We start from the raw sequence: 15,365 nt of genomic DNA, 5'->3' as shown, positions 1-15,365 counted from the left end.
CCCAAGGAGGCCAGAAGAGGCAGTCACATCCCCAGGAATAAAAGGTACAAGTGGTTGTGAGTCACATGATATAGGTGTGGGAACTAAATGTAGGGCCCTTGTCCAGTGTTTGTAAATACTGAGCAGTCTCTCTAACCCTGTTGAACTTTTCAAAGACTATAACAGTCATGTATCAATTAGCAACTCATAGCTTACTTTCTGTGTCTCAAATCCCTGCCCTCACTCAGGAGCTATGGGGATCCTCACCAAATACAAACATCAACACACAGAAGCCTCTGAAGATGAGAGATGCTCCTTACCAAAGCATGCCACCTCATTGGCCCAAGACTCCCGTTTCATGGTGTTCTAGGATGTAAGACAAGTGGGTGCTTCTTAGACTTGTAGAGGGCACTGGAAAGTGGCCTGCCCTTGATGCTCACCTGGACCTAAAATGAGGGTTCCTCCTTGCTGAGCTGGGTCTCCTTGGAAATCAAAAAGCGGGCCAGTGACTGCCCGCCACAGGCTCTGAAGGCTTCCCGAGAGCAGGTTGGACTTTATGTGGGGGCTCTGTCCTGAAATATTGAAAACTGTCTTTAGGTGTTATCATTTTATATTCCAGTAAGATATGATGCCAGTGCTTGTATAAAACATTCTTTTAAAATATTTAAATTATGTGTTTATGTCTGTATTGTGTGGGGCTGTGCATGTGCATGCTGTGCCCACTGGAGGCCAGAAGAGGGCACCGAATCTCCTGGAGGTGGAGTTACCGGCCGTTGTGAGTTGCCCAGGATGAGCACTGGCAACTGAACCTGGGTCCTTTGCGAGAACAGTGTGAGCTCGTAATGGTGGTGCCATCACCTTCCCAGCCCCACAAACATTCTCTGCTGTGCCCCTTTCCTTCTCTGCAATGGAAACCACAGCACTTGGCTCTTCTTCTTTGAAGCAGTGCCGTAACCTGTCACGGAGACTGCCTCAGGCAGTCCTTTTCTATTGCACCATAAGGCATTTGGCAACATCTTGCTTTTTACACCAACTAAATGCCAGTCACAACCAAAAATACCTCCAGGACAAACATGCTGGGAGGGGGTAATGTCCCTGCTGAGGACACTGTCTTAAAGGGAAGAAGTGGCAACAGACCCATCTGCCATAGAAAACACCAACAACCCATTTCTCAGATTGTACTTAATTTCCCATGTATACTGCTAGTTTCTCACCTCATGCTCCTCACCAGGACATACTCTGCACAGGCTGACAATGATGGTCAACACCTTCTCCTCCTCCTGGGCGCATGACTCGGTTGTTCCTTCCAGTTTCCCTCACAGTAGTCTTGGTGATGTTCTAGCTAGTGAGTGAAGTGGCTGCTTCCAGGACAAGCTCTCAAAGCCTCCCTTCAAGTTCTTAGAAAGCTTGGATTGGAAATGACAGGAGGGCAGGGCATGGGCCTCAGAAGTGCTGCTTGATGCCTGTCATCTTCTACTCTGTTTTCACAATGACTGATGCTTCTGCTCCTTTTGAGCGGAGAAACCCAGTATCTGCTCACTTTACAACTATTTTATCTCTTATTCTTGCCTTGTTTATGCCAGACTTTAAGCTTTAAACACTGGTGACTGTAGAGAAAAGCACTCAGACTCAAACTTACCTTCCCCTACTGCAGCCCTCTGACGCGGATCAGTTTGACTCCAGCTACCTGTGGGTGCATTTCTCCACATGCCAATTAAGCAGTGACTCGATGGTGACACAGTCTCCCAGAAGATAACACCAGGTCAGGCAGCCAGGAGGCTAAGTCTCAAGATGGAGCCCTACTTAATGCAGACACTAATCACAAGCCTGGGTCGTTTAATTTTAACACGTATTTATTTATATTTTATGTAGATGAGTGTTTTGTCTGCACGTGTGTCTGTACAGAAGACTGGCTATAAAGTGGGATTAGCCCTTTTGGGATACAATGAATTTTCTTGAGTGGCTTATAGAATTCAAGCAAGTCTATGATGGTTAATTTTAACTTTCAATTAAATTGAATTAAATTTCTAGAATCATCTAGGAAGGGAGTCTCAGTGAGGAACTAGTCTATGTTAAATTGGCCTAAAGACATGTTTGCAGGATATTATCATGATTAGTGTACCCACTGTGGGAGGCACCATCTTCTGGTTAGGGAATTCTGTATTATGTAGAGAAAGGAGGCCTAGCATAAGCATGCATGTGTTAAATCAAGGCCTTCTGCTCTTGATTGAGGATGTAATGTGACCAGATATTACATACATACATACATACATACATACATACATACATACATACATTACATATATAAAGTTCCTGCTGCCTTCAGTTCCTGTAGTGATGGCCTGTAACCTAGAATTGTGAGCCAAGTAAAATTTCTCCTTCAAGCTGCATTTCACAGGATGTTTTTATCACAGCAACAGACATGAAACCATGGCATGACATAATCACTGAACACTTAGCATAACAACATATCTAAGTGCTTTAACTTTTGAAAATAAAAAAATTGTTGTTTTTGTGCCTTGGGTTTTTATTTTATTTTATGTGCATTGATATTTTGCCTGCATGAATGTCTGTGTGAGGGTGTCAGATCTGGGCATTACACACAGTTGTGGGCTATCATATGGGTGCTGGGATTTGAACCTGGGTCTTCTGAAATAGCAGTCAGTGTTTCCAACTGCTGAGCTGTATCTCCAGCCCCAAACTTTAAAAATGTTTAATCCTATTTTACTTGTATGGGCATTTTGCTTGCATGTACATCTGTGCACCACATGCATGCTGTGCCCACAAGGCATCCATCCATCAGGTCCCCAGAACCAGATTATAAACAGTTTGAGACACCATGTCCCTTAGAAGAGCAGTCAGTGGTTTAATTTTTAAGTCAGGGTCCTAAGAATGACTCTCAGAGTTACGCTCGTCTTACAAGGAGGAATCTTTAAAAAGTATTTTGTGAAGCTGGGGACTTAGTTCCCTGGACCCTAAGACGTTCACAACAGTGTGAAACTCTAGCTCCAGGGCTCCAACTCCCTCGTCCATCTTTATGGACACTGCGCATGGCACATGTGGTTCTGAATGTTGCTTTACCACTGGGGTGCTGGGTCACTGTGTGCTTGTGGGTGCCAACACAACGCTCAGGGGAGACAAGACAAAATGCAGCCTAAGATAGGGGCCCTAGCCCATGTTTCTCCGGGTGAGAAACAGTGGGGCCTGGGGTGGGGCTGTGGTTCTTAAATTCCTGGGTACCCAGACACTGCTGGGAACCATGAAAGTTGAAAAAGGGGGACGGAGGCTGAGAAGGGCTGCGTGCAGTGCAGCTTAGCTCAGAGTAAGTGCCAGGGTGGGGAAAGGCCTTCGTTAGGAGACTTAGGCACTCCTTGATGAGAGACAGTACTGCTTGTCCAAACATTTTAATCATGGCGGGAAAGGATGCATACGACTTACTCAGGGTGAACTAGAGACTAAATACCTTTTGCAGGAAGGATGCCCGGGAAGGGAAGCTTATTGGTTAAGCCCTCATGGTCTATTTAAATACCTCATTAGCATGGAGAACTCTGGGTTTCTATGCTTCCTGACCAGTTGTCCCCTTAGTAAGGTGTCATGGTCACCTGCTTCAGGACAGGATCTAGTCAGGAGCTAGTGAAATCCTACTGTTCTCAATTAAGAGTTGGGGTTTTGAACTTTTGCCTCTTCTTACTAGTTCTTCTGTCTGGTGGCATGGTCCATGTCCCACACGCATATATGTGTGTGTGTGTGTGTGTGTGTGTGTGTGTGTGTGTGTGTGTGTGTGTATACATATATACATATATATATGTATATATATGCAAATATTCATACAGAGAAAATAAAAATAAATCTTTAAAAATTACTTTATTAACTCCTGCTGGGTGGGGGTGGTGGCACACGCCTTTAATCCCAGCACCAGGGAGGCAGAGCAAGAGGATATCTTCAGGTAAAATGCTCATACACATAAAAGCAATGAAAAGGTCATGGCATCATGTCTACCTCACAAGCAGCCCCCAGCCCCATCTCAGTGAGACCCCCTTGGCTGATGGCCACCATCACTGGCCTCAGCTTGCCCAGGTCTGATTCCTTCTCCACAGCACTGTGACTCCTTCACTCAGCTGCCACAAAACACTTGAGGATGCCCCAAGAATAAAGCCAAACTCCGAGTCAACCTGAATTAGGTGTGAACCAGCCCAGCCTATCCAATGACTTGTATCAGTTCAGCTCGTACCTGCCTGTCTTCAAGTGAGTGGCATTTCCCAAAGTCTCTGTACATCTGCCTTCGTCTAGAGCACCTCTTTTCTCACACCACCAGTAACTTTCATGGTGAACTGGGTCTTCATCTCCAAAGTCAATTGCCTCTCTCCCACATCCTCAAAACAGGCAGTTGACCCTTCTGCTTCTCCTGCATGAGGGGCCACTGAGCTGCACTGAAATCTCTGGAAGGCAGAGGTTGCCTCTCAAGCATCCTACATTCTGAGCATCACAGATAAGAACTCAGTAACTGATGAGAATGCCTGACCGGAGTGTGAGTTCTGTTGGGACCACCTACACCCATACTAATTGTATCACATGGCTAATTGTGCTGGCAGTGCCAAGTGGTAGCAGGATATTTGGTATTGTCATTTCTATAGGCCATTAACTGCTTGCTTGCTTGCTTTCTTTCTTTCTTTCTTTCTTTCTTTCTTTCTTTCTTTCTTTGTTTTTTAAAGATTTATTTATTTTATGTATGTGAGTACACTGTCACTGTATTCAGACACATCAGAAGAGGGCATCAAATCCCATTACAGATGGTTGTGAGCCACCATGTGGTTGCTGGGATTTGAACTCAGGACCACTGAAAGAGCAGTCAGTTCTTTTAACCACTGAGCCATCTCTTCAGCCCATTACCTGCTTTCTTTTTTTTTTTTTTTTTTTTTTTTGGTTCTTTTTTCGGAGCTGGGGACCGAACCCAGGGCCTTGCGCTTCCTAGGCAAGCGCTCCACCACTGAGCTAAATCCCCAACCCCATTACCTGCTTTCTATATGTAAATGTTTGTCACCTTCTCATCTGCCCCAAAAGAGGAAAAAGCAAGCAGCCACGGGGGAAAGTCATGATGGTCATGTTGCTCTCTACCTAGCCAAAAGCCACACTAAGATACAGACTCTTTGTAGTCCTGCTGCTGTTTGGCTCAGAATGACTAAGTTGTGGAACTGCTCCCACTATGGTAATAGCTTTTGTTAAATAAAGAGCTGGTGGCTGGCTGGAGCTGGAGCAGAAGACCAAGTAGAAAGACAGCAGCAGAAGACAAAAGCAAGGACAGGAACAAAGCAGAGAGGAAGAGAGAGAGTCACACCGTGGGACGCAATTGTAGGGAAATAGGGGTAAGTCAGAGGCTAGCTGAAAGACTGTCTTATGCTATACAGATGTCTCCCCATCTTTATTATTAAACCTCAAGCGGGTCCCCAGAAAACTCCACAACGGGATCCTCATATCTAGTATTCAGAAACCAAGTTCAGCCTACAAGACAAACAGGTCAACTCAGCTGGGTGTAATGCTGTGAGCCACTCAGGCGGCAGACCACAAGTTCAAGGCCAGACTGGGGCTACATGGTCAGACCCAATCTCAAAATAAATAAAAATATAGCTAATGCTTCCTAATGTCTACTAAAGCACACTGAAGTTATAGCAAGAATAGGGAATGTGGATGACACAAAGTTGAATAACACGAAACTCTCTAACTACACGGTACAATGAGCATACAGTGAGCCCCAAGGGATCGTTAGAGTCCCAGGAGAGAAAGAGAGGCTTTCTCTTTCTGCTTGAACTATTAGGAAGCTGGGTTTAATATCCAGTGACATGGTGTTGAGTCACAAAAGCATGTAAACTCATCACATTTTTATATTAATCGTGGAAGGGAGATGCCCTCATGAAAAGTACAAAGGTTGGCTAGGGTGCCTCTTGGTGGTAGACAGCTTGCTTACCATATACAAGGCTCCTCCAAAATGCCAATATTCTCACTTCAACTTTGAGATAAATACTGTAATATCTTCTAAAACCCCTTTCCTTAAACAGAAGAATGAATACTGGAGGGCTTTATGGAAATTGTTTTTGTCTTCATAAAAGCGGGACTAAAGAGAGCTTTTCCCCTGTCTGCTCTCGTTCATTCAATATCCCCCATGTAATCTGCTGTGGGTTATAAGGATCTTCCTACAGAAGCTTCAGACTGTGAGAATCGGAACTTAACAGGAAGACCAGAATGCCAGGAGAAGTAGACTGTGGAGGCCTGGCTCACGAGGCATAAAGGAGAACAGGATGTAGGTGGGAACAGGGCTACAGACCATTAGTGTCACACTCTGACAAAGAATCTGGCTACACTATGCCCACGTCCTAAAGAAAAAAAAAATGAGGCTGAACTCAAAAGCAGTGGGTGAGGCCATCTCACAGAAGCCATCTCATGACAGGTAACATTAGTACAGACTGTGCATGGTTACAGTTCATGATTCCCTGTCAGCCATGCAGTCTGAGAGGGAGGGCAGAGATATGATATGGCGAAAAAGAGGATGTGAGTAAGATCTACAGACAAGGCCTGTGCAGAGGAGGAAGCTGTGATTGTTAAGGAGACTGGGGTCACTAAATAGAACCCCTGACTCTTCACAGACAGGAAGAAAGCTGCTTGGAAGACAGGACCCCAGGACTAGAGCCTCGGGCTTGAGAAAAATGTAAATCCATCTGAAGAAGAGCCTGACATGACAGGACTACTGAGGGGTTCTCTGCCCAAAAATAACTGCTTAGGGCCCCAGATTCAAGCACCAAGACTCAGGTCATTATCATTACTGTATAAGGGGGTCAGTCTGCAGCTTGAGCTGGCAGAACTGGGCACCATTGCCTATGGGGGTTGTAGACATGAGAAATGCAGAAGCTATGGGCCATGACAGCTTGCACCAATGTTCCACAGATACGCTGGGGCCAGGCAATGTGTAACAGTGTCACATTCCCTGCAAGTAGCTTGAGAGGCCACCACATGGAGTTGTGAAGCTTACATTGCAATGGGAATCCCAGGATACTTAAGATGCTAGGACTGTGGGACATCTGCTAAAGAAAGTCTCCCACGGGCTGGAGAGATGGCTCAGCGGTTAAGAGCACTGACTGCTCTTCCAGAGGTCCTGAGTTCAAATCCCAGCAACCACATGGTGGCTCACAACCATCTGTAATGAGATCTGATGCCCTCTTCTGGTGTGTCTGAAGACAGCGAGTGTGTACTTATATATAATAAATAAATCTTAAAAAAGAAAAGAAAAGAAAGCCTCCCACATGGAGTGGAGCCAGCTCAGCAGAAAGGCAACACAGGCTGCAGACAGCAGAAATGGATGGGTGGGGCTGCCTAAGCTTATGGGAACACAGAGGATTCCACCAAGAGTTCTAGGTGTAGGACATGGGAGTTAAGCTTTTGGTTCTGCTGTATTTTTTTTAAATATTTTTTATTTATTATGTAATTATGTAGAAGTATACTGTAGCTGTCTTCAGACACACCAGAAGAGGGCATCAGATCTCATTACAGATGGTTGTGAGTCACCATGTGGTTGCTGGGATTTGAACTCAGGATCTCTGGAAGAGCAGTGCAGTCAGTGCTCTTAACCACTGAGCCATCTCTCCAGCCCAGTTCTGCTGTATTTTTGTCTTTCCTTGCTGTCCTGGTTAGTTTTTGTCAACCTGACACAAACTTAGACATATCTGAGAAGAGGGGATCTTGACTGAGAAAATGCCTTCAATAAGGCCGTGTTGTAGGCGAGTCTATGGGGCATTTTCTTAATGGTGATTGGTGTGGGAAAAGTCTATCTCACTGTGGATGGGACCACTCCTGGGTGGGTGGTCCTAGGCTGTCCAAGAAAGCTGGCTGACCAGGCCACAGGGACAAGCCAGTGAGCAGTGTTCCTCTATAGCTCTTGCTTCACTTCCTGCCTTCAGGTCCCTGCCTTGAGTTCATACTCTGACTTCCTTCAGTGACAGACAGTGATGTGTAAGTATAAGACGAAGTAAACCCTTTCCTCACCAAGCTACTTTTGGTGATGGGTTTATCACCACAGTAGAAACCCTAAGGCACCTTTTATCTTTCCTTTTTTTCTCGAATGAAAGTGTTTATTCTGCACCATTGTATATTGAAAGTGTACAATAGGGGTTGGGGATTTAGCTCAGTGGTAAAGCGCTTGCCTAGCAAGCGCAAGGCCTTGGGTTTGGTCCCCAGCTCCAAAAAAAAAAAAAAAAAAAAAAAAAAAAGAAAGTGTGCAAAATTTAAAAAATAATAATTTATTTTACAGGGAGCTCATAGTTCAAAGCCTGAATCTCAGAAAAGCCTTTGGGTTTCTAAACAGTGCTAACACCTTAAATTCCCTTTGCCAAGAACTATTTTTAAGATTTATTTATCATCATTATTATTATTTAAAAACATATATAGGTGTATATGTATGTGCTTATATGTACAGGAGCCCTTGGACACCAGAACTGGAGTTACACTATGTAGGGGCTAGGACCTGAACCTAGGTCCTCTGAAATAGTTGCAAGTGCCCTCAACCACTAAGCCAACTCGCTGGCCCCTTGAATACACCTATTTTGTCACAGCAACAGAAAAAGTACTGAACACAGCTTTGCTCTGTACAAACCCTAGTGCGGGAAGATACACGTGCCTGAGAGAATCGCATCGTTAAGTAAAACGTGTCTTACCAGAGGAGGAAATTTCTTCACCTCTTTTCATTCCCAATCTCTTATAAATTTCTCTCTCAGGATCAACATAGATTTCATGAGAATATCCAGTCAGTTTGCAGAAAGGCTAAAAAGAGAACAAAATAATTGGAATTTCCCATGAGAACAAATGAGTTTCTGCCAACAGGCCTACACCTAGGGCTCAACAAATGTAATTCTGTACCTGGAACCTATTCAATATGGCTTCTCAGTTTGCTAGATAGTTACCTCAATATGATGGTATGACGACTGTCCAATCACTATGAGGGTGACATCTGCTTCCTTTGGGAGAAAGAGGAACAAGCACATATTGTTAGAAAGTAAGACTTAAGGACTTTCCCTAAAGCAATTCTTTTGCTTTGTTCTAATGCCACCTATAGGCTTCGAGGAGAATAGAAAACAAAGTTGCAGGAGTAGAAAGAAATTCGTACTTGGACATTTAAATAATTGAGATGATTTGTTTTCTCTATGTAAGGATTTCAAGACCTAAGAACCAAACATAAAACTACTAGAAGGAAATGCAGAGGGGACCTCAGTAACATTGTCTAGGCAACGGTTTGGCTCAGTGAGTAAAGGTACTGCTATGTCTGATGGCCCGAGTTCTATCTTGGGGACCCACATGGTAGGAGAGAACTGACTCCTGCAAGCTGTCTGACCTCCACTCACGCACATAAAAGTCAGTAAAACATAGTAATGAAAGAAAACACACCAAGAAAGTTGTGTACTCTATACAGCAAAGGAAACAGCAGAGAAAAGACACAACCCACTGACCGGACTAAGGAAATCTAGGCAAAGTGCGCACTTGTCAGGAGACGTATGAAATCTAGGTTAGGAACTCAAATACAGCAAGAAGACGGTCCAATCTTTAAAAATGGACAAAAATGGGGTAGGGATGAGGACTTGTCTAATATGGACAGGTTCTGGATTTGACCTCTAGCAACTAAGGGCTAAGACTTAGACGGTTCTCAACAGACAGGAGACATATAAATAGCCAGAAGCTGTGTGAAATAATTCTTGGGCTGGAGAGATAGCTCAGTGGTTAAGAGCACTGACTGCTCTTCCAGAGGTCCTGAGTTCAAATCCCAGCAACCATATGGTGGCTCACGACCTTCTGTAATGGGATCCGATGCCCTCTTCTGGTGTGTCTAAAGACAATGACAGTGTACTCATATAAAATCAATCTCAATCAATCAATCCTTAAACATTCTTTGCAAGCACATGCACATCACGTTTATTGCCCCATTATTCACAATGCAGACCCTATCTGCCAGCAAATGCTTGTACAAAAAACAAAACAACCCGACAACAACAATGCCCCCCTCTTACACACACACACACACACACACACACACACACACACACAGGCGCACACGGGATGGAAATGCAATCATCCGTAAAGAATGTGAGGTAATGATTATGAACTGCAGGAAATGAGTGGAAATGGACTTCATATGCCAAGTCAAACAAGCCACAGACAGACAAATATGGTATTGTTTTCTCTCACATGCAGAATCTAGGCTTAAATTTATATGCACATCTTTATGTGGAGTATGAAAGTAGAAAGAGGGTTGTGAGGGTGAGGTCTAGGGGCGTGAGGGAATGAATGAGAGGGTAAAGGAATATCAGAAAACAAATTAGGGGGTTGGGGATTTAGCTCAGTGGTAGAACGCTTGCCTAGCAAGCCCAAGGCCCTGGGTTCCGTCCCCAGCTCCGAAAAAAAAGAAAAAAAAAAAAAAAGAAAGAAAACAAATTAGACCAATGAGGCTCTGGAAGAGGGGAGCAGCAAGGAGGGGTGACCACAAATAAGAACCGAGTATGCATAGATGAAGATATCACAGCGAGACCCATTTCGCTGTATGCTGAGTAACTAATATCAACAATACTAAAAATGTTTGTTTATAATTAAAGGTGCTTCAGAATATTAGAAACAAAAGGAATAGAAGGGCAGGCAGAAGTTTTAAATTTTTTTCTCATGTATCAAATGCCCAGTGTCTTCAGTTACAAAGCTCCTCTGGGGACTGAAGGAAAACAGGGGCATGGTGCTTGCATCTTACTGGTAAATACAAAGCCGCACTTTTAATATATGTTACATTTTCCTATAATGAATAACTATTGTATTCATTACAGTTGCTGCCTGTGTTTTGATTTTTGCATTCTTACGCAACATTTGGACGCAGGCAGTTTACCAGGTAAAATTATGATAGTCCGTTCTCAAGAGGGCGCAAAGGAGCCCATTAGGACAGAAATAGACCATCCTGGGTCTCAGCAACCCCAGAGGATGGAGGAGGGGACACCATGCACAGCTCACCCCACTGCACCGGCCACTGCTGCTCACTCGGGAAACTTACTTGGAGGACGCTCTTGGGGATTTTGGCCAGATCTTCGACATATTCTTTACAGACGTAACACAAGAAATGCTGAAAGGCAACAAGGCAGAACAGCACGTCAACAAGGTAGCAGCCAGGTTCCAGAAGGTCCAGGCGCTCGGTTCCAGGCGAGGAGCTGCACCCGCCGCGGCCCAACCAGAGGCCCTTCCCCTCCCTCCCTACCCGTGCTCACCCTTACGAACACCACCACCGCTCGCCTCTCTCGGAACAGCGCTCCGAACGTCACCCGTCTCCCAGACGCGTCCAGCACCGGCAGCTCCGCTACGGCGGCCGCTAGCGGCTGCCCGCGCTCTGTGTCCGAGCCAGTCGGGCTCGGGACCCGGCCTGCGCAGCCGCTGACCTGCCGCGTCACCGGCGCGGCCATCGCGGAGGAGGGCGACCGCTCTGGTCAGCCAAAAACCGCGGGAGGCGGGGCCAAAAGGAAAGGGCGGGGCTGAGGCTGGAAAGGCGGGGTCACGAGGGCGAAGAGGGAGCTGAAGGCGGGGCCACGCGGGATGATCCTTGGGAGGCGTGGACACAAGGCACGCGACGCACTCCAAATCATTCTTTCTCCCAGTTTGAGTACCAAGGAAGGGGACAGTGCTAGAGGAGGTGAGGCAGGGCCACGTCCCCTTTCTTCCGCCTACAAAACTTTCCAACTAAAAACCTATTCTTTACAGACGTAACACAAGAAATGTTGAAGAAGGGCTGGAAAGAGATCAGCGGTTAACTGTACTTGCTTATCTTATAGAGAACCTGGGTTCGGTTTCCAGCATCCACATAGCAGCTCACAGTTCTTAACCCTAGTCCCAGGGTATCTGATACCCTATCCGGTTTCCACAGACACTGTTCAGAGTGCCTACTGCTCTTAAAGAGGACTCAAGTTAGATTCTCAGTTCCCACATCAGGTGTTCGTAAACTGCTTGTAACTCTGACATCTTCTTTGGGGACTCTACAGGCATCCGTGCTCACACAGAGAGAGTGACAGAGGGAGGGAGAGAAAGTGAGACGGGAAGAGTGGGTGGGAAGGAAGAAATTAAAAATAACAGTTCATTAAAATTTTTAGATTAATAGCTGGATGGTGGTGGTGCACGCTTTAATTCCAGCACTTGGGAGACAGAAGCAGGCAGATCACTGCGTTTGAGGCCAGCCTGGTCTACGAGTGGGTTCTAGGACAGCCAGGACTACACAGAGAAACCCTATCTTGATAAAAACAAAAATAACAAATAAAACTTAAATTATATTTTACTTTGTGTTCATGTGTGTGTTGTTCGTGTGTGGGTATAAACAAACCTCCTCTTGCGTGTGGAGGTCAGAGGACTTTTGGAAGTTGGCTGACCTCTGTTTCCATCATGTGGATCTCAAATATTGAACTGAGGTCATTAGGCTTGGTGGCAAGTGCATTTATCTACAGGGCCATCATCTCCCAGGTCCAGCACCTGGTTTTGTAATCACCACCTTCCATTTCCCATTCTAATTCCCTTTTCCCACAGAAGGCACTTCAGCTGGTTGTGGGTCTTCACCTGACAGAGCAACCAAAGTAATTTCCATTGACTTTAAACACTCCATGGGACAGCCTGTTTTCCAGACACTTCCTTATTCCCGTTTTCCTCCGAAATCGGGACCAGTCGTTGTAGGCAGAGCAGTAAGTCCCTTCTATGCCTGTTGCTTCAAAGGAGACCACAGAAAGAAAGCACACAGGAAGAGTGCAAAAAAGAAAGAACTCCTAACACTGTTAAGGCTTCTATCCCGCAGGCGGGTTCTATGAGTCGACTTTTGATCTTGGTAACACACTTTGCATTTTTACTTCAGTCAGTCCTGTGTTCCTCTGTTTAAAATTTGTATTGCACACATACAATAAGTGCACACATACTGGGCACATCGTGACACTGCATGTGTAGAGATCAGGAGACAACTTGTTCTGTCCTTCCATCGCGTAGGGCACAAGGAATTGCATCCAGGCTATGAGGCTTGGCAGCAGATGAGCAGAGCTATATCCTGACCCAGTTTCTTCCCAATAAACAAAGCACTTTAAATGTGGAATGTAGGGATAATCTCATGTACTGTGTGGAAGAATCACCTGTCAATAAAAAGTTGATGACTGATAAGCTGAGGCAGGATTAGAAGGTGGGACATCTAGCAGAAAGAGAGAGGAACTCTGGGAAAGAGTCAGGTGCAGGAGATTCACTACCTGGACACGGAGGAAGTCACACATATAAAACCAAGGAGAGGTAACCAGCCAGGTGACAGCCATAGAATAGTCTAAACTGGAAAACTGAGTTATGAGATAGCTGGGGAACAAGCATTTTTTAAATAAATAAATAAGCCTCTGAGTCATTATTCTGGAACTGGGGTTCAGGTAGAAAAGAACATAGTAATAATAGAAACTGTCTGGACTCTGGGTGCTGTCTTTGTGGCACTAACTCTGAAGGAGACATTGACCTGCATGATGTTTTCTATAACCCCAAATCGTGAAGTCTTCCCAAAGATAGCTGGCATGTTAGGACAAAATGAAATCACAACTCACTGTTCAGAAGTCAAACAAAATATAATAGTATATGAATTTATGTGAATTAATCCAGCATGGTAGAAAAACGTCAGAATTTGTTGGGGGTGCTTTTGTGCACTGTGTGCTCATGTGCACTGTGTGCTCATGTGCACTGTGATTCATGTGCACTGTGTACTCATGTGCACTGTGTGCTCGTGTCCACTGTGTGCTCATGTGCACTGTGATTCATGTGCACTGTGCACTGTGTACTCATGTGCACTGTGATTCATGTGCACTGTGATTTATGTGCACTGTGTACTCATGTGCACTGTGATTCATGTGCACTGTGATTCATGTGCACTGTGATTTATGTGCACTGTGTACTCATGTGCACTGATTCATGTGCACTGTGATTCATGTGCACTGTGTACTCATGTGCACTGTGTGCTCATGTGCACTGATTCATGTGCACTGTGATTTATGTGCACTGTGATTCATGTGCACTGTGTACTCATGTGCACTGTGTATTCATGTGCACTGTACTCATGTGCACTGTGATTCATGTGCACTGTGATTTATGTGCACTGTGTACTCATGTGCACTGTGATTCATGTGCACTGTGATTCATGTGCACTGTGTACTCATGTGCACTGATTCATGTGCACTGTGATTCATGTGCACTGTGATTTATGTGCACTGTGTACTCATGTGCACTGTGATTCATGTGCACTGTGATTCATGTGCACTGTGATTTATGTGCACTGTGTACTCATGTGCACTGATTCATGTGCACTGTGATTCATGTGCACTGTGTACTCATGTGCACTGTGTACTCATGTGCACTGTGATTCATGTGCACTGTGTACTCATGTGCACTGTGTGCTCATGTGCACTGATTCATGTGCACTGTGATTTATGTGCACTGTGATTCATGTGCACTGTGTACTCATGTGCACTGTGTGCTCATGTGCACTGTACTCATGTGCACTGTGATTCATGTGCACTGTGTACTCATGTGCACTGTGATTCATGTGCACTGTGATTCATGTGCACTGTGATTTATGTGCACTGTGTACTCATGTGCACTGATTCATGTGCACTGTGATTCATGTGCACTGTGTACTCATGTGCACTGTGTACTCATGTGCACTGTGATTCATGTGCACTGTGATTCATGTGCACTGTGTGCTCATGTGCACTGATTCATGTGCACTGTGATTTATGTGCACTGTGATTCATGTGCACTGTGTACTCATGTGCACTGTGTATTCATGTGCACTGTACTCATGTGCACTGTGATTCATGTGCACTGTGATTCATGTGCACTGTGTACTCATGTGCACTGTGTGCTCATGTGCACTGTGTACTCATGTGCTCATTTCTGTACCCAGAGATTTGGGTGCAGTCCAGACATTGGAATAACTCAGTATTTTGTAAAACATTGTACTTTATCACCTCCTGATTGGTTAAATAAAGATCTGACTAGCCTATAGCTGGGTAGGATAAGATAAGGCGGGATTTCTGTGCCTGGACAGATTTAGGGACAGGGTCTCAGGTGGAAGGAGGGGAGTTGCCATCAGAACACAAATGAAAAAGGAGGTACTAGAATTAGACTAGGATGGGCCACGTGGCTCCGAAGTAGGCCAGGCCATCATAGTTGGGTTAGAATAGCTCAAAATCTACCCAGCTTAGTGCCTGAAGCTTTTGATAAATATGCCAGGTCTCTGTGTCATTATTCAAAACAAAAGGAGGGCATAGAAAAACTCTGTACTTTTTTTTTCTTTCTTTTTTCTTTTTTTCAGAGCTGGGGACCGA

General features: G+C 45.0%; 1 protein-coding gene across 9 annotated transcripts in view; it reads right to left on the bottom strand.

Moving 5' to 3' along the window:
- Positions 1 to 11,473, bottom strand: part of Prxl2c (peroxiredoxin like 2C) — a 31,998-nt gene extending 20,525 nt beyond the window's left edge. For 3 of the 9 annotated variants that reach the window (XM_087591287.1, XM_087591288.1, XM_087591286.1), the window contains exons 1-4: positions 11,256 to 11,469; positions 11,045 to 11,113; positions 8,925 to 8,978; positions 8,679 to 8,784 (exon numbers count right to left, since the gene is read on the bottom strand). In XM_087591287.1, coding sequence (XP_087447413.1) covers positions 8,679 to 8,784; positions 8,925 to 8,978; positions 11,045 to 11,113; positions 11,256 to 11,447 — 421 coding nt within the window. In that variant the 5' untranslated portion in view covers positions 11,448 to 11,469. Of the gene's footprint in view, positions 1 to 419; positions 552 to 1,193; positions 1,386 to 4,873; positions 4,918 to 8,273; positions 8,785 to 8,924; positions 8,979 to 11,044; positions 11,114 to 11,255 lie in introns of those variants that run through there. The other 6 variants (XM_087591285.1, XM_087591284.1, XR_015640929.1 and 3 more) reach the window with 5 other exon arrangements.
- Positions 11,474 to 15,365: the final 3,892 nt, after the last annotated feature.

Source organism: Rattus norvegicus, chromosome 17 (assembly GCF_021556685.1).
Source record: "Rattus norvegicus strain SHRSP/BbbUtx chromosome 17, alternate assembly SHRSP_T2T, whole genome shotgun sequence".
In the NCBI taxonomy this organism is placed as follows: domain Eukaryota; kingdom Metazoa; phylum Chordata; class Mammalia; order Rodentia; family Muridae; genus Rattus; species Rattus norvegicus.
This window is presented reverse-complemented; position numbering and strand designations above follow the sequence as displayed.